This window comes from Aulonocara stuartgranti, assembly GCF_965226115.1.
Source record: "Aulonocara stuartgranti genome assembly, chromosome: 9".
In the NCBI taxonomy this organism is placed as follows: Eukaryota; Metazoa; Chordata; class Actinopteri; order Cichliformes; family Cichlidae; genus Aulonocara; species Aulonocara stuartgranti.
This window is the reverse complement of record NC_138960.1, coordinates 4778370-4802469: the sequence shown is the minus strand read 5'-3', so window position 1 is coordinate 4802469 and position 24100 is coordinate 4778370. Positions and strand designations below refer to the sequence as shown.

Below are 24100 nucleotides of genomic sequence, written 5' to 3'. Positions count from 1 at the left end.
ACAAACAATAAGGGAAGGCACATGTACCATAGATATGATTCTATCAGGTAAAAGAAAAGATCAGCCACACTATCAGCACTGCACCATGTTCATATGAAATCTCTGAAGCAACATCTTGTAGTCATCATAGTCCTTCATAAGTTATAAAGACTGCCAGTTGTGTCCAGTAAATCGGAGGTTTGCCCAAAAGTTAATTTCATTTTTTTTCTTTTACATGGAAACCACAATACAAGAAGAAGAAAAACAAAAACCTTTTTTTTTTATCTGCTGGTCAATTTGGAGAGTCTGGCAAAAAGAAAAAACCAGCAAAATACATATTTAGGGCTTAGTTTAATTAGACAGTTCACATGCATATTTACCGATTGAGTCCATGTTCTCACTGTGTTTGTGTCCATTCTCTACCCATGCTCCAGTATATGTGCACAAAATCAAAGTAAGTGTTAAATTAAGCTTAAATTATGTTTTATTTTACTTGGAGGATGTTCATTCATTTATTTATTTATTGTAAGTAAGATTTAAATACTGTAGCAAAAGATGACGGTACTCCTAGTTGGCTGTGTCTAAAATTTAGAGCTAAATGGACTGATTCTTATATAGCGCTTTTCTACTCTCCCAGAGTACTCAAAGCGCTCTATACAACATGCCTCATTCACCCATTCACTTCTAAACACAAGTGCAAACTAATCTACATTCACCCACAGCCACACTCCGATGAACGCATCGGAGGGCAGTTTTGGGGTTAGTATCTTGCCCAAGGACACTTGACATGCAGATTGGGGAAGTCTAGGATCAAACCACCAACCTTCCGATCAGTAGCTGATCTGCTCTACCACCTGAGCCACAGCCACCACAGCCACAGCTAGTAAAAGTAAAATAGGAAACTTATAACTTATAACTTATAACACCATGAGACCGGACAGTGTGCGCACCGCGGATGACGTCAGTGCGCACACTGTGTCTGAGGAGGATGTGCGGAGGTGCTTCAGGAAGGTGAACGCACGCAAAGCTACTGGTCCGGACGGGATTCCCGGCCGTGTCCTCAAGTCATGCGCGGCTCAGCTGGCTGGAGTGTTCACGCACATCTTCAACCTTTCCCTCTCTCTGTCTGTAGTCCCAGCCTGCTTCAAAATGGCCACCATCGTCCCTGTACCCAAATCCTCCACCATCTCCTCATTGAACGACTGGCGACCTGTAGCCCTGACCCCCATCGTAAGCAAATGCTTCGAGAAGCTGGTCAGGGACTTCATCTGCTCTGCACTACCCGACTCACTGGACCCTCTACAGTTTGCATACCGCCACAACAGGTCCACTGATGATGCCATAGCCCTGACACTACACACTGCCCTGTCACACCTGGAGAAGAGAGACACGTATGTGAGGATGCTGTTTGTAGATTACAGCTCAGCATTCAATACCATCGTTCCCTCGAAGCTGGACAGGAAACTGCAGGATCTAGGACTGAGCAGCTCCCTCTGCAGCTGGATCCTTAGCTTCCTGTCTGACAGACGCCAGGTGGTCAGACTGGGCAGCATCACCTCATCCCCCGTCACACTGAACACTGGTGCTCCACAGGGGTGTGTACTGAGCCCTCTCCTGTACTCACTCTACACCTACGACTGCACGGCGACTAACAACTCCAACATCATTGTGAAGTTTGCGGACGACACTACAGTGGTGGGTCTTATCACCAACGGTGATGAGATGGCTTACAGGGAGGAGGTCAGCGCCCTGACCCACTGGTGTCAAGACAACCATCTCACCCTCAACGTCGCAAAGACAAAGGAGTTGATAGTGGACTTCCGGAGGTGCAGAGAAGTACACACCCCCATCACCATCAACGGCGCTGCTGTGGAGAGAGTGAGCAGCTTCCGGTTCCTTGGCGTACACCTGGCTGAGGATCTTACATGGTCAGTACACACAAACAAAACAGTGAAGAAGGCGCAGCAGCGCCTCTTCTTTCTCAGGAGACTGAAAAGATTCGGCATGAGCCCCCGCATCCTCAGGACCTTCTATCGCTGTGCCATTGAGAGCATCCTCACTGGATGCATCACCACCTGGTATGGCAACAGCACCGCCTACAACTGCAAAGCTCTCCAACGAGTAGTGCGGTGCTCTGAACGGATAATTGGAGGTGAGCTTCCCTCCCTCCAAGACATCTACAGGAAGCGCTGCCTGAGGAAAGCGGGGAGGATCATCAAGGACTCCAGTCACCCCAGCCATAAACTGTTCAGACTACTTCCATCAGGAAGGAGGTTCTGCAGCATCCGGTCCCGTACCAGCAGACTGAGAGACAGCTTCTTCCACCAGGCCATCAGACTGCTGAACACGTCATAGACACCTCAGCTTCACTACTGGAACTTTAACATTATGCACTCCATACTGTACAGTAACGCCACTGTTTTGCACGTCTCACTCTGTATATTTTATTTTATATATTTTATTTATTGTTTACTCTATTTAATTTGTAAAATATGTGTACACACACACACACACACACACACACACACACACACACACACACACACACACACACACGTAGAAAAATATTTAGTATACACATCCAGAAATGCATATACTATTATATATTGTACATATATTTATTAGTTTCAGATGTAGCCATTCTTGTATTTTGCTTGTTTACATTATTGTATTTTGCACAACTCTGTTGCTTGTGAAGCTCGCACACAAGAATTTCACTCACATGTGCTGTACCAATGTACCTGCACATGTGATGTGACAATAAAAGTGATTTGATTTGATTTGATTATAAAAGGAAAACGTGGATGGGTAGACTGAAGAAATCAACCATCAGGACAGAAAACCCTGAGCAATATGGCTTAACAGTAAAAAAAAATACACAACACAGAGATATAAATAAGTCATTTTTTTGTGACAGAATCATAAGAAATGGGTGGAATGGAAAAGTCAAAAGAAAACCTGTAATAACACCCAAGCAAATATCCATCCATCCTTTTTTCCACTTATCTAGTAAAAGTCTATTTTTGTCCCTGTTGGCAGACAGGGACAAAATTATTAGAGCTAAATGTAATCATGTCATCCTTTGAGGGTCACAAAGGTACAAATGTGGCTCGCTGTAGCTCGTTAGATAGAGCAAGTTATCTAGTAGTTGGAAGGTTGGTAGTTAAATCTCTCACTGTTCCAGTCTGCAACCAACTGAAAGTTGCTCTCTGGTGTGTTCACTGGTGTGTGGACACATCAGATATGTGAGACCACTTTTTTATAAAATAACAGTGAAATTGGATAACACCTCCCACCCACTCCATGACATGTTGGTCAGTCACAGGAGCTCGTTCAGTGAGAGACTGAGATTACCGAAAAGCACCACTGAACGACACAGGAAATCATTCCTGCCTGTGGCCATCTCCCTGTACAACGCATCCACTTAACACACTGTTTGCTGCTACAGCTACACATGTTTCTTTTCCAACTATTTATTTATAAGTGACTTATGTATGTATGTATGTATATATATGTATATATTGTACTATTCTTAGTTAGCGTATTGTCTGTCTTGTCTTAATGTTGGTTTAAAATGGAGCACTGTAACAAAAAATAATTTCCCCCAGGGATCAATAAAGTATTCTGATTCTGATTCTGATTCTGATTCTGAAATAGGTAAAATCTTAACTGTAATTTTAGAACATGATTCTTGTTTTCTAAATGATGATGCTGATCGGAGTTAAAAATGATGTGGGCATACCTTGCCAAGGACAATTGCTATCATATGAGGATGTACTGTCCGTCCGTTATTCACGTGTAGCATTTAGTTTCTAAACACCAAGATAGTAGCACTTTGAGCCTTTACACTGGGATCTACTAACCGAGTGACATAACGTTAGTGCATTTATCTTTACATGGGTTTTATGGTCCAAAGAAGCTATACAAATTAACGTGTCTTGTTAATGTGCTTTTGATGATTTATTTTCTCACCCTCTTGTCCTCCATTTCATAATGGCATTGTATCCCCAGATAACAGTAATATGTGTGGGAATTGTATCTAAAGTACAACAGTTATCTCCTCCCAACAGTGCCAGTCACTTTGAAAAACTGTATAAATCTGCAGTACTTGCATATGAGTCTGTCACCTTCTTGCATGCACTGGGTGCAGGATTGTTTCCATTTGTTCCATTCCTAACCCTGAAATGATGTAAGCAATCCACATAGTACGGGAAAACAACACCGTCTGCAGCAATTATTCTCATAACCTCACAGATTCCTTCAGCTTTTTTGTGAGCTGTTTTTCACTTTCAAACTAACCTTGCCAGCAAGCATACTAAAGGTAAAGTCTGTGCTCCTGTGCTATTTTTAGAAAACAACAAAGGAAGAGCATTTGCGAATTATTATTGTTGTTGTTTTGTGTTCTGCTGTGCATTTTAATTGATGAGCAGAGGGGAAAATGTAAGAAGTCTCTAATAACACAACTGAACATACACATATATAGAGAGAATACACAAAAAGAGCTTTAGCTTATTATTTCATTTTACCATCGCTGTAGCTAAAAGCACTTTCTTCCACTTCCTGTGATCGTTTGCTTGACAAGGTCACTGTGTCTTTACATGTCATTTGGAATCATCTATCTAAAGAGGGAAGCTTTGGAGAAAAAGGTTTCCAGGGGAGATTTTGAGTCGTCTGAATTCTGTACATAGTGTTTAAAGCAATACATGATGCCACTTTGAGTTTTCCCTTTTTCCATCCTCCAAAGTCGAAGTAACTGCAGAATGAATCATGTGGAAACATAATGAGTGAAAGTATCTAAGCTTGCGGAGACCTTTTTGCTGGTTTCTTGGTGCATGCTGAGATAGAATAGACCCATATTGAATACTTTTCATTTTGTCCTACTTAACCTAACACAACACTTCTCATTTTGCCAAAATGTTTTTGGCTCGGTGAAACAGTGATGTGAAATATTGATTCCAGGCCAGTGAAGCAGCCAGGTTCAGTGAGGCAGGGAGGTGATTCACCACAGCACCTCCACAGGGAGCTCAAACTGGGTTCATGCCAGTTCTATCTATTGCTGCTGATCCCTTGCTGGCTGACCGTCTCTTTGACTCACTTGCTTATTTGTCCGTGGGCTCCAGTATATAACTTGCTTTCTGATTTGCTTGTTGACTGATAGACTCTCTAACTGACTCATAGACTGCCCAAGCCATAGTTAGATTCTTAGCTAACATGACTGTGTAAATGCCATTAAAATGCAGCTTGATTGTTCAGCTGTGATGAGTCTAAATGTGGTAACACAGTCTAAGGAATAAAGCTTCTAAATGACCATCCACAACATCTAAAACGACCACACCAGGATGACCACACACTACAAGTGTCTCTTTAACCATTTAGCCACTGAAAAGGGGAATAAACAGCTAATGAGGGCGTGGGGATATTTTATTCTGATGGGTTCTTACCCAAACATACTTGGTCTCAGCTTCTATCAGCATTGTTCCTGTTATATGCCTTGTGGAAATGACTAATCCAAATCTGATGCCCATCTAAATTTGACACCTTTCACAGTATTTGTCAGTGTTAATCGGTGTCTTGTCTAGTCTCGTGTTTTTTGTATTACTTTTCCCTGGAACACTCTCTCACAGTCTGTTCTCTAAAACCTAAAAGAAGAAATATGGATTGGATCAACTGGTCCCTAAATGCAATTGACACCCCTTTCTCAACGAGAAGTTTGGGCTCGGGTGAGCCTGAGTGCTGAAGATATCTACCTATTCATTCATTCTCATTCTTTATTTATTTGTCACATGTAGTTATAGCTAGTACAACATACAGTGAAATGTTTTTCCTGGCTAAAAAATACTCCCCCCGACTGTGAGAAACATACTAGAAAAACTTTTACCTAAACTAAGGAGTAAGAATCATATATAAAAATGTAAAAGTGTATAATATCCTGTATAATATATATAAAAAAGTGTAACAGGTGTAACAGCCATGTGTTTGTGATTATAAGTATATCCATAATCGTGCAAAGTATTGCACTGTAATGATTTGAAAAACTATAAAAATATACATATTTACATAAGTACAAATGTATATAATATGATAAGATAAGATAAGATAAGGTTCAGGAAAGAAGAAAGTAAAGTGCGAATTATGTACTATGTGTGAGATTGTCCAGCATATTATCCGGTTTGCGTTTTTGGTTGAGGAGTCTCACTGTTTGTGGGTAGAAACTCCTCCTGAACCTTTCTGTTCTTGTTTTCAGGCTACAGAGGCGTTTCCCTGACCTCAGCAGCCTGAACAGTTTATGGGCGGGATGGCTGGAGTCCCTAGTGATCCTGATGGCCCGGGATCTGCACCTTTCAGCGTAGATGTCCTGCAGTGCTGGTAGAGGTGTTCACATAGTGCGTTCAGCTGTGCGCACAACCTTCTGCAGGGCTTTCTGTTGCTGTACTGTGCAGTTTCCGTACCACACCATGATGTTGTTGCACAAAATGCTCTCAATGACACCAGTGTAGAATCTCCTCTGTATATTCTTGGAGATCTTAAACCTCTTTAGACGCCTCAGGTGATAGAGGCGCTGTCTGCCTTTACTAATAAGGAATTCCGTATGTGTGCTCCAAGTGAGGTCCTCGTTGATGTGAACACCGAGGTATTTGAAGTTGGAGACTCTCTCCACGGGGGTTCCATTGATCTGAATTGGGGTGTGAGTTTTATCACCTCTCTGTCTTCTAAAGTCGATCACCATCTCCTTTGTTTTGCTGATGTTCAAGGAGAGGTGATTTGCCTCACACCACTTTGCTAGTCCATCCACCTCACTCCGGTAGGCCCTCTCGTCATTCCTGGAGATGAGTCCCACCACCACTGTGTCGTCAGCAAACTTCACAATGGAATTAGTGGGGTGTCTGGCCGTGCAGTCCGCGGTGTAAAGGGAGTAGAGAAGGGGGCTCAGTACACATCCCTGGGGAGCCCCTATGTTCAGTGAGAGTGTATGGGAGTACACATCCCCTATTCTCACTGACTGTGGCCTCGCGGTCAGGAAGCTATAAATCCACCTGCACAAAGATGTACTACATCCCAGATCTTGGAGGTTACCCGAGAGGGTGTGGGGCACTATGGTGTTGAAAGCTGAGCTGTAATCTATGAACAGCATTCTCACATAATTTCCACATCCCTCATCTAGATGGCTCAGTGTGGTATGCAGGACCTGTGCTACAGCGTCTCCGGTAGATCTATTTGTCTGATATGCAAACTGCAGTGAGTCGAAGTCAGGAGGGAGGAAGGAACTGATGAAGGGTTTCATGAGCCTCTCAAAACCCTTCATCACTACAGATGTTAGGGCTACTGGGCGATAATCATTTAGACTGGCTGGGCGAGTGTTCTTCGGGATCGGAACAATCACTGATGTTTTAAAGCAGGTGGGGACTACCTGCTGGGCCAGAGAGGCATTGAAGATGCTGGTGAAAACTGTGGTCAGCTGATCTGCACATACTCTTAGCACACGTCCCGGTATGCTATCTGGTCCCGCTGCCTTCCTGCAGTTTGTTGCCCTCAGAGCTTTCCTCACATCATGCTCAGAGAGTATCAGTGGTGCTGGTTCAGCAGCGGGAGCGAGTGCATTCGGAACCATGGTAACAGGAACCATGGTAACAGGGTTCTGGCTGATCGGAGCTGGCTTGGTCCTGACTTATTGAAGAATTAAGAAAGCAGAACCGGCTGTTCAAACCCCCACAAGGCTGCCCGCTGGGATTGGAACGATGGGAGAGGCGTGAGTTTCTCAAAATGGGCTCATTGAGTCAGCACGGATAAGATCTTGGAGAGGCTATGGCTGCTGTGAATACTCAGGATACATGGATACTGGATACATCTCGGAAGGGCTCGCTCGGAATAACATCTCTGGGCGCAAATTGGATGACATCTCGGGGAGGCACATTGCCGTGAGTTCTCAGAATCGGCTCCTTGAGCACAAGAAATGACAACATCACAGAACGCAAGTATGGCGAAGCTTGCGGCTATCCAACGGGAGATTGAGAGACCAGTGTTGGACTGTAGAACTGCTTTGAAATTCAAATGAGCTGTTCGCACTAAAGTAAAAACCACCATCACTTATGCGGAGACCCCTTTGGTGCCAGCTGCGGTCGCAAGGCTGGAGCTGAACAACAACACCCTGATAACGACTGTGTTGAGTCTGTTCCTTCCCATTCCCTACAAGGCCACCTGGGTTGGCTGGAAGACTGTTTACTTAGCCTGGCAGGGTGAAGGACACTGTCTCAGCTGAACTCTGGACACACACACACATACATATACACTGATATGCACACACTCATCCCCCCCTCCCTTTCCAAACGCCTTCGATGCTTATTCCCTTCCGATGCTGACGGTGGATCAAGGAGACCAGCGCACGCACCCCCGGATGTACTGTCTAAATCAGCTGTCTCTCACCCTTTACTCACCCCTGCTGCTTGTCATGTGTTTCTTTGGTGTATTACGAGTTTTTTCATGTGCAGAGGTGTTTTTTTTCTGTTCTCAAACTGATCTCCCTGTTGGAGCTCAGTCTGGGAGGAGTTATTTTTTTCTCCTTATCCTTCCTCATGTGGTGCATGTTCCATTGTTATACCTCTCTGACCTGTCTCCCCAATGTGATGTTTGTGTAATGTATGTATGGTCGGAGGGTAAGATGGCGCCGCCATTGCGTGCAATAGGTCGGCAGCCTTATGAAATTTCCCCTTGTGGGACTAATAAAGGTATATCAAATCAAATCAAATCAAATCAATACAAATAAATACTTACAAATCATTTTTCATTCAAAATGTGTGGAATTTGCTAACAGGCGACCGTGGCTCAGGGGGTTGGGAATCGCATCTGTAACCGGAAGGTCGCCGGTTCGATCCCAGGGCTCTCTGTCCTGGTTGTTGTGTCCCTGGGCAAGACACTTTACCCTACTTGCCTACTGGTCTTGGCCAGAGGGGCCGATGGCACGATATGGCAGCCTCGCTTCTGTCAGTCTGCCCCAGGGCAGCTGTGGCTACAACTGTAGCTTACCTCCACCAGTGTATGAATGTGAGAGTGAATGAATAGTGGCATTGTAAAGCACTTTGGGTGCCTTGAAAAGCGCTATAGAAATCCAATCCATTATTATTATTCCTTACGTCCAGTTTATCAAATGTTTTATTATTTCTTCTGGGCCTTGATGTAGCCTCTCAGTCAGTGGATGAAGAACCACTGTTCATCAAAAACAGTGGTTTTACAAATGTTACTTGTTTTACAAAGTAGTTTTATTTTCTAAAAGTTTGATGTTTTCTCATAACCGTAATATGGCTTTTGCTCAAATTGTGTCTTTACAATCATTCTAAACTATTTTTTGAAATCTTGTAATCTTTTAAATAAATTCAAAGAGTTGATTGGTTTATGGAGGGCTAAAAGTACAAAATTGATATGAATAAATACATCATCAAATAAGTAAAGAATTAAAGGTGTCATTAATTAAATAAAAGTGGAAATAATTTATTAAATGCATAATTAAGTAACACGTATCATTAACTCATAATTAACTTATTTAAAAAAGCATATTTATTTATATTCATGGTCCCTGTGCTTCAGTACATCATGAATAGTGATGTTGACCGACAGTCGGGTATCCCTGAATGTATTTTGAATTAAATCTCGTGCAGAAATGATGAAGCAAAGCAAGTAACATTTTTAAATCCGACTGTTTCAGTGTCACCAAACACACCTTTTTCTTTAAGGCATGAATGTAGTGGCATCTGGTTGTCAAGAGCCTAATGGCAAAACTACTCCAACATTTTTGGAGACGTCAGGTCCCAATAACAACCACTGGACCAGCATATCGATGTTGTTCTTGGACATCAGGAAGAATGATGTTAAGCCTACTCTAGAAATATTTAAATTATCAGTTTTCAATTCCATTCAAATACTTTATTGTCCCACAAAGGGAAATTAGTTTAGCAGCAGGGCAACAATAAGAGTAAACAAAACTATAATAAAAAGCCACAAGACAGTTATTTGCCATTAAGGAGACGGGTTGCAGCAGGGATGAATGGACTTTTGGACTTCCTCACAGGTACTCTAAAACGACGGCCAAAGGGCAACAAGTCAAACTCACTGCGAAGTGGATGGTTAAAACAATTACTAATAACACGAGCCTTCCTCAGCACACGTTTGTTATAAATGGACCAAAGTGCCGACGCCAACGGGATTTTGCTGGCAGTTTTTACCAAAAGTCCCAACTGATTCTGGAAATCTACTAAAATTCAATTAATTAATAAATAACACAATCTATGTGGGTTTTTTCTTCTGTGAGCAGTAAGACTAATGTATACATCTATAATGTCTTTAAGAGACTTCTACTGAACAGTTGCTTAATCAGTGATATTTAAGTTAATATACTGGTGTACAGTTCTTTACCACCTTCTTCCAAATCAATACAGGTTGTATAACCTTTGATGATAATTTGACAGTAATGGGCCTTTTATAGCTGAGCATCTTGCCAGAGAATTTTAAAGGAGCGTAGACTATTAGGTGTATTATGTGCTTTTTATTATTAAAAAAAGAAAAAACTGGCAACAACACCCAGGCCTGGATCAAACTTGGTACAGTTACACTTTGGAGTTTCAAAGAAAGCACAGATACAGTTATTTATTACTAACAATTTGGTACCACAAGAAATGCCTTAAGAACGTGTAACTTCAAAGAAACAATAGAATGTAAAGGCTTTTAATTGTAAACAGAAATGAAGATGAAAATTACCGGAAAGGTGAGGCAACAATTTACCTCAAAGGAAAGAATGGCCATATTCATATTCATTCGTATTCATGATCATATTTCTCTGGATGTAACAAGCAAATGTCTGGAAGGATTCGCCACTCTGTGCCATCTGTGACCATCCTTCACCCTCTGTTAATTCTGTAGTATAGTAAAGGTGCACCAGGTACCAAATAAAACCTTGAAAACTGATCAATTTTAAACCCTGTGATGATCATTATGAAATGTGTGAATATGTTAAGTTTGAGTTACACAGACAACAACGGCATTCGTTTGTGAACTATCCTCATCCATGCAGTTTCCATATACACTGTGTGCTGTTGATGCATTTCATTTATCTGGCTGTTCCAGTTGAGAGTGACATCACTCTTGGGGTGACTACTTTGTTGCACTGCACAAAAAAAGGAAGCAACCAAACTCATGAATAGAACCCAGTCATTGTTGTAGGTGTGGCTTGTTTAACGAGTCACATTGTAACAGTAGTAATACAGAATGAAAGTTTTAGTTTGCTAATGTTGTTGGTGCACTGTTGCCATCTTGGACTGTTGTGTCACTGTGCTCCAACAGGAACAAGTGCTCCAGTTGAAAATTCTTCATTTCAACTTCAGATATAAGTCCATCCTCAGAAGACTGGGCTCCAGATTCAAGTAGGAACCAGCAAGTATGTGGGAACAAACTTGGTACTGAGGAACACACACTGCAAGAAACATTTCTGGACTGAAGCAACGGCTTTAACTAGAAAACTGGGCTGTGTGTAGTCCATCAGGTTTGATCCAGACTGAGGCCAGTATAGCTGTCCTTTATGGACCACTTGCAATCCTAATATATGCATGTACGATCACATCCCACCCAGCACCCTTACTTTGGTTTTAACAAATCAGTAGATGTCAGTATAAGCCCTTTCAATGCAGAAAATAACAAAGCTGTAGCTGAAAATTGAAAATGCCACAGCTGAAGTATCATTTAAAACAAATACGTTTACATTCATCCACCGTGAATTTTCAGTGGTGCTCAGGACCGGGCTTTGCCTCCTGCTGAGCATTCACACATAGCAGACAGATTTAGATGCACCCACAAGACAAGTAAGGAAGAACCCACATTAGATTAATGAACCTGAAGCGACACACTGCCATTGCATGTGAGTGCCTGAGCAATAGAAATGCAGCCACGAACAGCAGTCGTGCTGTTCCCAACCACCTACTGGAATGATGACTCACTGGTGTTCTTTCCTTAGACATACGCAGTTGAGGCAGTTTAAAAAAATATGGTAGTTCTTTAAAACAAGGTCAGTGATTTTTTTTCTCTTTTTTTTGGATGAATGCTTATGCAATCAAACTGAGTCCATATTTGTTTTTACCTTCGTGCGGGAACAAGGCTGGCCTCAGGGGCAGAGGGACAAGTCTGGCTTGGGGGACATTTTTCTTTCCTTTTTTCCCCTGCTCCGGTCACCTCTGAGCTTTGACAGAACAACACTGCCAGGAACGATGGAGGCCGAGTTGTGATCTAACAACAGCTGACACACTGGTGGGGAGTAGCTGTGAACAAACCACTCTGCTACTGCAGCCGCTCCACCAGCCTCAGTCCCATTCTCCCATCTGGAAAGCGCCTCATTGTTTACAGATGCAGCAATGCGGAAAAGGAAAATATCTGCACTCTCCCAGGTTTAATTTCATCTCAGCCCATTTGCCTATTGTGGCTCATCTGCCTCAAACCTGAGCGTGGCTGTAATAGAACTCTGTCGCCCTCAGCTGTACCACCTCTCTGCCGCTCAGAGAAGGGGGCTAAGGCTGCCTGAGCAGCCACAGAGAGGCATTTATCAGTGTCAGACACACCACACAGAGGACTCACTGCAACACAGTTGTCAGCATAATTTGGCTGCCTCATAATCTCAGGCTCTGCAGCCCTGGGGATTATTCAACTTTTTACCTCTATTCAGTGGCAAGTAATATCTTTCTGTGTTTCGCTACACGGTGCAGAGGGCTATCTGAGCCCAGAGCAGGGTCCACTTTGTGTTTGAAATGTCTGCCCAGTGGAGAAATGATTGGCATTTAGAGATGAGGAGCAGCGCAATTATAACATAGTCGGATAGTCAAAAAAAAAGAGAGAGAGAAAATTAATATAAAACCACATGAGGGAAAATTGAGAGGAGGTTACTACAGAGGCGCCTGCGGTTTCAATGGTGACGTATGAGTTTCCTCGATTGTACACACTGAAGTGAAAATGATAAATCAACACCCGTGCAAAATATGCTGATTTAATATCACAATCATTTTGTTAAAGCCTTTTTTAAGTAAACTCTACCAGAAAAAACCCTAAAAAGACACTCAAAGCAACTTAACAGGTAGGTTTGCTCAGGTAACCATCCTCTTTTGGTCAGCAACAAACAGGCAGGGTTAATAGGTGGTTATATATAGTGATACGCTATGAGAGACTGCTTTTTGGGTCGCCTACCTTCTCTCCCTCTCACTAACATGTCATGGTTGGCGGCTGGTGTCCAGCTGATCGACAGAGCCAGAAATCTTCTTTTGATTAGGTTCACCCGTGGTTGGCATGTCTAATGGGATATGCTGGATGAAATATCTGGCTGACTTTTATCAACCCTTACTCAGAAGTGTAAATTATTTACAATCTATAAAATTTCAGCAACAGAGGTGACTGAAGAGAAATTCTATTGGCTGTGATTGGCTGCTGTGTGTTATCTCTTACTCTCACTTGGGTTTTCTTCACTTTTGTCTAACTGCTTCAGTGGAAACTCAGCTGACCTCAACATCACTATTCTCCGGGAGCTCAATGCAGATGTTTAGGCATGACATGGTACACAAAGATTTTCAGCGTCACTATACTTAAAGAAAAGAGGTAGAGTTGATATTCTTAGCCATAATATTATATTACACCTAAATGAAAGTAATTGTAATTTCGAGCTGGTTTATGTAGCATTATAATAACATTTAAGCATCTTTTAAAATATCCAGCATTATGCAGTTCAATGGCGAATCTTTTTGTGGGTAAAAAATTAATTATGGTGAAACTATATGTTGTGATTAGCCCTAATGTTGTCTCTGTGTTTGTGTTTTATATCGCTATGGGCTGGTGAGGATGTAAAAAAACATGAAATGCTATATGTTGGAATGATTATAACAATTAACTGATATTGCAGTGACTATAATAAATCTGTAAAAGAATTCAATACAGCTTTGGCTGGCCTGTGACACTAAGCTGTGTAGTCACAGAGCCTGCAGCTTGGAGCCTACAGCGAGGAGACACTCTGTAAGAAGGTGTGTGTGTGGGGAGGTGGAGACCCCCAAGGAGTCCTGCCTGGAGACTTTAGGCTGCTTATGAACATTTCTTAAACACAGCTGGGGGCTGGGTTATATAGTGCCTTAGACATTAACAGTAAAGTCTTTAAATGATTTTGAAAACTTACAGGTGTTCACTGAAAAGAATGCAAGAGTAGAAAGTGTTCTTATCTCCTAGAATTAGTTAAAAGCCTAAAGCAACATTTTGGGGATGTTAGAGGGAGGTGATTGACTTGTAGCTGGCTACTGAGAAAAGACAAATATAACATGCTACATGAGATTAAATAAATCACACTCTGCTTCAATACTGCTTACTAAAAATATGAAAATTTAAAACACTGGTCTTCTGCAGTACAGTGAGTTTGTGTATGTTTTTTTCTTCTTCTTTTTACTTTGCCATGGCCTTTTGCACAATTTTGTGCATTAAAAACATTGGAGCTAGACAACTGACTGCTAACAAAGTTTTGCTAATAATTAGCTATTATGCTAGTCAATTCATTAGCTTAGTATCTACCAATTCAGTTCATTCAAACCAATCATGTCACTTTTGTGGAGCAAAAGAGAAGCTTTAATTGCTTCCTCTGAATTCACCAAAGTAGACACATAATGCTAAATATTTGCTTAGAGGAATTTGGATTTCTCAAGCAGGCGTTAATGCTGCAAATGTTGTCAGTCTTTAGCCTTCAGGGGAAGCTAGCAGCTTTGTGAAAAGGCTCATAGTAATCAATGGTGTATTTTTAGTTGGCACACATACAGTATTTTAAGTCATGTAGTTTTAGTAGTCATGTTGAGCTATTACAGCTGTGCTGGTGTTTTTCCTACTTCACTGAGAGCACGTTAGTTCTTAAAACTGAAGTCGATTGTAAGCTCAGTTGCTGAATAACCTCATTCTAAGTTCTATCCTTGGTAATCTTGAATTTTAACCAAGCAGACTTTTTAAGCAAAGTAGGTGACTCACAAATGTGTCAAGAGCATTGCAAATCAGGATTTCATGGTGGTAGTGAAAACATAAGTGATGGGAGGGTTTTTTGTGTGTTCCACAGTTTTTTATGTAACACTCCCTGTGGGCCTTACCTGAGCCGGGGTTGTGTTTAGCTGTATTGGAGGATGTGTGAGAGGTGGAAGTTGAGACCACCCTCTGGTCTGAACTCATGTCCTGCCCCAGTGATGAGCTGGACTTTCTTGGCTTCTTGTTTTTCAGGTGCCGTAGGGAGTTCTTCTCAGGAGGTGGCAGTGGTCGTTGGGGCCTGGACGTGGCGTTGACCTTCAACCAGGCTTGGGCCTTGTACTCCACAATCTCTCCGTAGTTAGCTCGTGTCACACGGCACTCGTATAGACCTTCATCGTTCTTGCTGACTCTGGAGATCTGCAGCTTGTGTGAGATGTCATTGCCCTGGACTTTCACAGTCTGTTAGAGTAATTAAAAAAGACTGTCACAACATTTGATGGCATGATGAATACCACAAGTTGCTTGCACAACACATAACTCTCACACTCTGGGTTTTCCCCAAAATTTGACATGAACATATCCTAATTTTACTTTTCGAATGTGGAAATAATAAGATTAAAAAAATAAAATCACAAATTCAGTGTCATTTATTCTAATAAACTGTACTTTTTTTATATAGTTTATTTTTGTACCCATTCTGTCAAACAAACTGATTTGTTTGACAGTACGCTTTATTTCACGACCATCCATTTTCCTAAGGTTGATGGTAAATAATTAAGCGCCAAGGACGAAAACATCTGTCAAGTCTACGAACCACTCTAAAACCCACAAATGTGCATTTGTTAATAAGGGGTGAAGGAGTGATTCTGTACGGCTCTGAGAGCAGGGCAGCAAAGTCAGCCAAGCGCGTTAATCACGGCAGTTCAACTAGTCGTATGGGTGGCACACATGACAGGCAGATTCTTGCTCGGCTCATTTCACAACCCTCTTTCTCCTTATACTGACGTATAATTTTTATATACTTTTAAAGGACAGACATATCGCTATGTTCTCTCAATCAAGACAAAAAAGCACTTCAGATTAGGATTAAGGTAAAAGCTTTTTTCTTGGTTAAATATTGAAAACATCAGTATACTGTGGTCCGTGTTTCAATTCATGGTTAACATGGACGAGTACACACACTTTCGGTATGAACATTTTGTGATTTTGCAGACTGAGTTTAATGAAAAACGTTTTTATGTTGATGAAAAACAATTTTGGTGGCATCTAAGAGAAGCGGTTTTATATGCTGGTAAAAGCGTAGAGCTTTGTGCAGGCACATGTAAATTTTCCATCTTCTGATTCACATGACATTATCACAAAGAAAAAAAAAAACACTGTCAAGTTCATTATGGGACTGGACATCATTTGTATAGATGGGATAGAGTATGTTTCTTTGTTGGCTTTAGGGAGAACGTCACAATGGAAAATAGCCTCTGGGAAAAAGATGACATTTTTACTTCAGTGCTAACAAAAAGGTAAATCAAAGACTAAATGCCATCCCTACAACCAATCTGTTCTAAAAGCACTGCAACAGAAAAAAGAACAACACTGCTACATCTGTTGCTACATTTCTATGCTTCAGTCCCAGTACAGGGATGAACAGGATGGTATCGCTGTTTTTGTGTTGCTGTTTTATTTTAAGAATGACACAAACTCAGTCTTATGCTACAATCAGCTTAATTAGGTATTTTAGAAATGTTATTGTGGCAGTTTTGCTTCAGAAGCTGTGCCTGCGCTAAATATTAACAATCAAAATTGTCGGCCATGACACCTTTTCACAGGACGCAAATGTATACTTGCATGCAGTCAGCAGACATTAACAAAACTTCAACTATACTTACTAACACTGACACTGTATGGGGAAACATAACATGTTCGGGTCACAGATTCTCTGTGTAGTTATACTGGCTCAACCTTCTTGTTTGAGACTTTTTTTGTATTCCAGTTCTCAATTTGAGACTCATAATTTGAGTACCTTTTTCTCTGATTGGCTGCTTCTTAAACAGGCCACTTGGATGCCTGAGCTTTTGACTCACTTTCACATAAAATGACCCCATAATTTGACACTTTGCCAACTTCTACCATAAGTATTAACCACTACACATAAGAGCACACACATACTTCAGAGTATGTATATGACAGAATGTAAGAAGAGACATAATAAGTTCCCTTTAATAATAACACATTAATTACTGAAATGAAAGAATATTTAAATACTCGTCTTCTGCTAGAAGACTGTCATACAGGCAAGGACCGTGTATAACACAGAAAATCACTGACCCAATTTCTAAGAAACCAGCATCTACAAACTTCGCTTGATCGTAAATCTGTCACTTTCCATTACACATGCCTGCCTGAGTGTCTGAGGGCTCCAATGAGGTCATTTAGAGGAAGGCTGTGTGGTGCACTGGGCACAGAAGGCGCATACAGAGTGTCAGGAAAAGGGGCGGAATAGTTGGTGGAGCATGAGCGCAGGGAGGGAACCACTTTGACAGTAATAATACACTGCCACTGATTTCACTGATTAGCTCCTTTCTCTGGTTGAAGGTGTATTATTCGAGAAAATCAGCTGCTGTTGTGTTTGCTCGGAATGAAACACTGCCAACTTTGGTCACGATGGCACATGGCCGAGAAGCAATGGCCTACGTGATGTGTTCTTGTACTTACACTTATTTTCGTCCCCTCGTCATCAGGATCGGGCTCTTGTATCATCTCCATCTGGAAATGCAGAGAAAGAGAAAGGGAGCATGAGCAAAATATAGAAACCTGCCACTTTCAGGACATGTTTAGAGATACATTTTATGCGAGTCCAGTGTCAGAAACCCTAAAACCAACTCTGACAGTCCTACGACAACCTTGAGAGACGGCATGATCTATGCACCGAAGGCTATAAATCTTTCAAAACCACATCAACACACAGCGTACGGACTGAGTGACTGCATCGCTACTGTTCTGTCTTTAAAAGTAAATGCCACTCTTGCCACGGTTTCTGATTTATTTTTAGATTTTCTGAGTGCTTCTGTGGAGAAATTAAAGACAGCTTCCAGATGCTCCAGATGTGAATTTAGTGGGAAAAGAAAACAAAAGCGGTTCAAACGAGGATGCTGTGTAACAAATGAACAGCTTCCTGAGACAAATCACACCTCAAAACCTCTATCAGCTTCTGCAGTGAAAAGTAATACCGCCTAGGAAAACTTATTACGAATAATAAAATGTCAGACAGCCGAGAATAACTTTTCACAATGGCACAAAAAACAGTGAACAGCAGTGTGGCTCCTGGGCTTACAAAATGCCTCTATTTGAGCATAATTCTAGCATGGTGGCAAGCACTAAGCCTACAGCCTACATCATGGACTGAGCATTGATTTTAGAGGCTATAATTTATTTATCCCACATCGGATGCCAAATGGATGCGTGCCTGGAAAAAAAAAGAAGCAAATAAAAAAAGAAAAGCCTGCTGACTACAAAGCTGAGGAGGAGCAAGAGCTGCACAATACAGAATGAGTTTCTCCAGAGGACATAGAAGCTATTGGCTCCACGGTTCAGACAAAAAATGAAGGGCAGGAGGACTGAGGGATAAGATGGCTACTTATAAGCATTTGCTGCAGAGAGCGTTCCTTCAAGTGCTGTAATTACCTCAGAGGAACCAGGGCGCTTTTCTCTAGAGGATGTGCAGTAGACAGGTGATTAATGAGAAGAATTAGGAGCCATAGCTTTCTCTGCCTGCATGTATGCACGGCTCCTACATTGTGACTTCACAGATAGACTTGGCATGCTCTATTGTAACAAGAAGATGTCTTTAACGACGAGGCACGATTAATTGTCCTCAGCCTCAATGTTGGGACTGGTTCAAGTCATCAATTTCAGCCCCTGCTTTTTACAAACCACTATAACGGTGGTTATATGGGCTGCGTGTGCAGTCTATATATGTCACCTGAGGAAGATCAAGTCAGACTGTGAGCAGAAGAAAAAGGCTCTGCTCTGCCATACCAGGGAGGCTGCTGTGTTCAGGAAACATGGTGGATGAAGAATGATTTAATGACTTCTCCAATATTTGATCGTGGAATCTCCTGTAGGGATAATAGACTCAAAGTTGAATTCTGTAACTATGTAATGTAAAATCACTTCTTCCTTGTTTTAATTTGTATCCCTTGTTGGAGATATCCATATTCTCATTGTTCCGCTTTCTAGAATTATTACTTAATGTCCAATATTAGCTACCAGCCTAACCACTCATCAGCAAATTTCCATGTCCTGTCTGTCTTGTCTCAGCCCTGTTTTTCATCATTCTGCCTTTGTCATCCACTCACCTCTGCTGAACACGTGGACACTGCATCCTTCAAACTAATAAGTACAGTGATCACCCAACTTTTTATCAGGGGTTCGTTTAAGACTCTGCGTCTCTGATAGTATGGCACTATGGAATTGGCAACTTGCACATCGGGAAACGTATCAGTGCTGAAAGACTAGCTTCAATTAATTTCAAATAAACATGGGCTTTTAGCTCATCCATCTCTGCATAAAAATCTATGTCACAAAGTGTGGACATAAAATGATTGCTATGAAATTTTAGCTTCATATACTTCAAATAATTTTATGACGTTTCAAGCCATTTTTCACACACTGAAACCTGAAGCAGTGTTTAAACATGAATATCTCAAAAACTATTAAAGATAAAACCTGGAAATTTTCACTGGCCTTTCTTATGATCAAAATTAAAATATGTGAAATATGGGGGCCAGTAGATTAAAAATGTCTGATAACTGGCTACTTAAAATATGAAAAAGTCCAGCACTCCTGCAAAGTCCCATATTTGAGCACACACTAATAATAACACCACTTGCTTCTAGCAGAGCTATGTTTATAAAGTGACTTTTGACCTTTACACAGTTCTAAAAAAATGTTTACAATGCATTTCATATTCACCTGTTCTCATACACAGTAGATAAATCATGGCATGTTGTTACCAGCCATCCAGAGACACTTGAAATTCACAGCCGAGGACACTCTGGCATGTGGCAGGGCCAAGCATTAAACACCAACCCAGAAAATCAAGTTTTCAAAATGTAAAATTTTAACTCAAGCCACAGTCTTTTTTGAAACCTCACCTCTTTTGGTGCTCAGCTCTTTTTTGTTTAAACCAAACCAAACAGAAGCGATGGAACGAAAAATGAAAGGATAAACATTCACACAGCGTCTCGTGCGGCTTTTCTTCTGATGGTTTCTAAAGTTAAAGCTAATAAACTGTTCCTGACTGCCTTCATTCCTCTTGCCTCGTTTGAACTGTTTAACATCCACACACAGTATAATCATCAGATATAAATTAGCAATAAGTCTGACAGTGTGATCAGTCTTATCCTCTGTAAATAGGAAAGCCACAGATTAGGATGAGTAGATTTTGACAACTGTAAGGTTTTTACCCAGGCGCAGGAGTTGAAAAGACATACCATATGAAACATTTTCTTTTGGAGCTCAAGCTTTGCAGCACTGACATTAGGAAGACCTAAAAATTAGTATCTTTATCATCATTTGCAATATTCTGTTCTGATTGATCAAAGCTTTCTGCAATAACATCTTTAACTACTGATAATGAAGTCTATGAAATCAGCCTACTTCAGTTTTTTGATTTTGACATTATCTTTATCAATCTTTATTCTTCTTTGGCTAACTGAGGAAAACCACTAAGGGTGAAGCACTTTATAATCCAAATTAACTGTGAATTTACACATACTGAACAGTTCTTTAAATTTCATATTTTCCCAATAAGATAAGAAACTATGCAGCTGTTTTCCCAGGCAAAGCCCACATATAACACAATCATGGTAAAATACATTACACACCTGCATGCTAGCAAAATTAGCTTCAGCTTTCAAGGCAACAGCTAAAGTTACCTATTAAATAGCCACAGAACTGAGTCAACAATTTAATCATGGTTCTGAATAGAGCTTTACATAAGGTTCCTTCTGTTCACATTATAACCTTCTTCTTCAGGTGTTGTCAATCAGTAGTTCAATGGTGACATTATAATTTACTTTGAGTCTATCCACCATTAATTCTGTGTAGTCTCATCTTATCTTAAGTGCAGAGTCTTAGAGTCTCCCTGTTTGCTGGCAGACAGTGTTTGGGTTCGTCTTATCGCTCTCTGGTGATGATCTATTGAAAGCACTCCCTTGCTTGTGGATGTAAGAGGTCAACAGCATGTGTGACAAGCCACAACAGACTGAATGCTCAATTTCTGATCAGAAGCCACCATATGCCTTACAGCCATACTACTCTGAGCACGCCTCTATGTCAGATCTTGGAAGCCAAGTTTGGGGCTCTTTACTGCCTGAATGGGAGGTTGTTTGAGACTACAAGGTGCTGTAAACTTGGAGTGGCTGTGGCTCATTGGGTTGACCAATTGGAAGGTTGGTGATTTAACTCCCAGCTGCCCTAGTCTGTTTGCTGATTAGACCTTGAGCATCTTGGTTTGTGTAGGATGTTGGAGCCAAATTGCCAGAATCTGTTAAAGAATAAGCTTGACAGAAAGTTTTTAAAAGAATTGAATAATGTGCCGTGAGAGCTCAGTTGGGATAGAAAAGCACCACTGAAGCATCAGTCTATCTAGATTAGACATCTGGTCAAATCAGACCAGTTCGATTCTGCGTCATCACAAGTCCGAATACTAATCACAGAAAGCAGAGCCACAGGTGTTTTTAAAAAGAGGAATTTTTTTACACAGCTTTTCCAAACATCCTAGTTTCTACATTACTGTACTTTGCACACAGAAACAAAGTTATTTACCCAAAACCAAACACTACCAAGGTCAAACTTACGAGCCCTTCTGAGGCTAATAGTCAATGGTGGACCCTTTTTGCTTCATTCTTCAGTCAGTTATTGTAATTTTAAAGGGTTTCACAGGTCTGCTGAGCAGTTCCACCCATAGTCCTTTGGTGAATCTCCCAAACTCCAAATTTGATGGGTCTTTGGTATTAATCTGCACCTTCAGTTTACAGAAAGTAAACTGAGGCCACTCGGTAACAATCACTTTGGTCTTCTAGAGGTAGTTCTTTACCAGTTATTCACATCCTCTCTCTTCCAAGCTTGTTCTGTACTCTGTGGCATTCTTTGAATTTATCAGTGATACTCATCACTTCAGTTCAGTTCTTGACACTTGTCTGGTTTTGGCATGAGGTTTTGTCACTTGACATGTCAAACCCTTGCCAACATTTTAAATTGAAAGTTAACTTACAGTTTTAACTTGACTTTACGAGCTTGAAGTATTACACAGTGAAAGCACAATTATACAGCAGGGGTTTCTGCTATGGCTAAATTCAAAAGGCCAGTGTTTCAGAGGACTAATAATACTGAACCATGTCATTTCTCTATTTTTAAAATAATTCTGTTATTGTTATGCTAAGAAAACTAGCATTTTTAGAAATATTATGTGGAAAATCACTTGCAAATGGAGAAATTTTGACAAAAACGTAAAATTTCATAGTTAGCCTAATAATTTTGTCCTCATCTGTACATGAGTCAGTCTAGCTTGATTGGTAATACCAGTTCTTACAGACACCTTTCCCTCCACACTGAACTATGTAAAAATAAATAAATAATTTTAAAAGGATTTCAGATTTTGTGTTCTTGGCACATTGAGATATGATGAATAGCACCTTAATGTCTGCAGTTTCAATAATAAGATAAGATAAGATAAGATAAGATAGAACTTTATTAATCCCTCGGGTGGGTTCCTCTGGGAAATTCGATTTCCAAAAAAGCACAGCACCGACAGAAGTTACAGAGTTATACACACACACATATATATAAATACAGAGACAATATAAATAAAATATACGAAGGGGATAAATAGAATAAATAGGAATAAAAATAATGTGCAAACAGCCACTTTAAACAGATATGTAAAAAAACGTTGTTATATGGCACTGACAAATCTCACAAGGTAAACATTGTGACTATTATAAATATATATATATATCACTAATGGTTATTTTGGCTTTCACTGCTACTTCTTGCAGAATACAAGGACTTCCCATGGTCTCTGGTATTGTAAATATGAGCTCATATATTATATTTATGTAGAACCAATAATGCATTTCAAAGGATTCTTTTTTTTAAATGTACAAAAACACTTTGAACAAAGCCACAGATGTGAACATGTACTGCTACAGAATTTCATCAGGATTAGAGAATTGCATGCATGTTTGGCTTTATATAAACTGTGTAACATCGTAAGAAGACAGCATCACAATCCAAAGACTGATCACAGAAAACAGAACCATCTTCTTTGACTTTGTTTGGGAGAATAAAAGAAATGACAAAAATCTTTTTATGCATCTTTTTTATTTGTTTTCAGGACAATACATCTCTGCACTGACTCTTGGTCAACTGAATGTGCTGTCCTTGTTCACATATTAAGAAAAATCTATGTCTGGGTTCACCCCATCTTTCAGATATTTTGAAATATTTTATCCAAACTGACTTACTTTATGAGCGTGAACCCATTAGTCACCCAGTGCTGTACAAGTGCAATTAAGTAATTGTGACATAATTAATGTCCAATATCAATTCAGAATCCCTGCATTTATCACCTGCTGTAAAAAGACATTTGTCTGGCACTAAGATGTTGCTGTGCATGTCAAATAAAAGGAAACCTTTCAAAGAGATTAACTATCTGTGCTGCCTTTAACTGTTTCAACTTATCTGAATGTCTACCTGACAGATGTTCTCTGAAGTAAGTTTCCAGCCTGACAGCAATGCAAAAGTTTTCCCTGACACTGTCGGGATAAACCTCAATTATTTTCCCATTTATATTTCATTTCTTTCACATGGGTGCCTTCTGAGCCAAAGCCGCGGTCATTCACGAGTATCTCAATTTCAATCGCTTGTCTTTTTATTGCAAAACCCTTCCACCATGACACTCTGCCATTCTTCATGCAAATCTCAAATTGACTTCTTGTAAAATGTGCTCTGCAATTATTGTGCATCAAAGAAGCTTCATTGACTTTTTGAAACTAAATTAATGTCACATGAAGAAAAATGGTCATCATTTAAAGCGAAATACAGACTAGCCCAC

The 24100-nt window shown here is 40.6% G+C and overlaps 1 protein-coding gene across 2 annotated transcripts in view; it reads right to left on the bottom strand.

Annotated features, from left to right (window-relative positions):
* Positions 1 to 24100, bottom strand: part of vstm2a (V-set and transmembrane domain containing 2A) — a 110705-nt gene that overhangs the window by 9709 nt on the left and 76896 nt on the right. For both annotated transcript variants that reach the window (XM_082547616.1, XM_082547615.1), the window contains exons 3-4: positions 17695 to 17745; positions 15111 to 15444 (exon numbers count right to left, since the gene is read on the bottom strand). In XM_082547616.1, coding sequence (XP_082403742.1) covers positions 15111 to 15444; positions 17695 to 17745 — 385 coding nt within the window. The remainder of the gene's footprint in view (positions 1 to 15110; positions 15445 to 17694; positions 17746 to 24100) is intronic.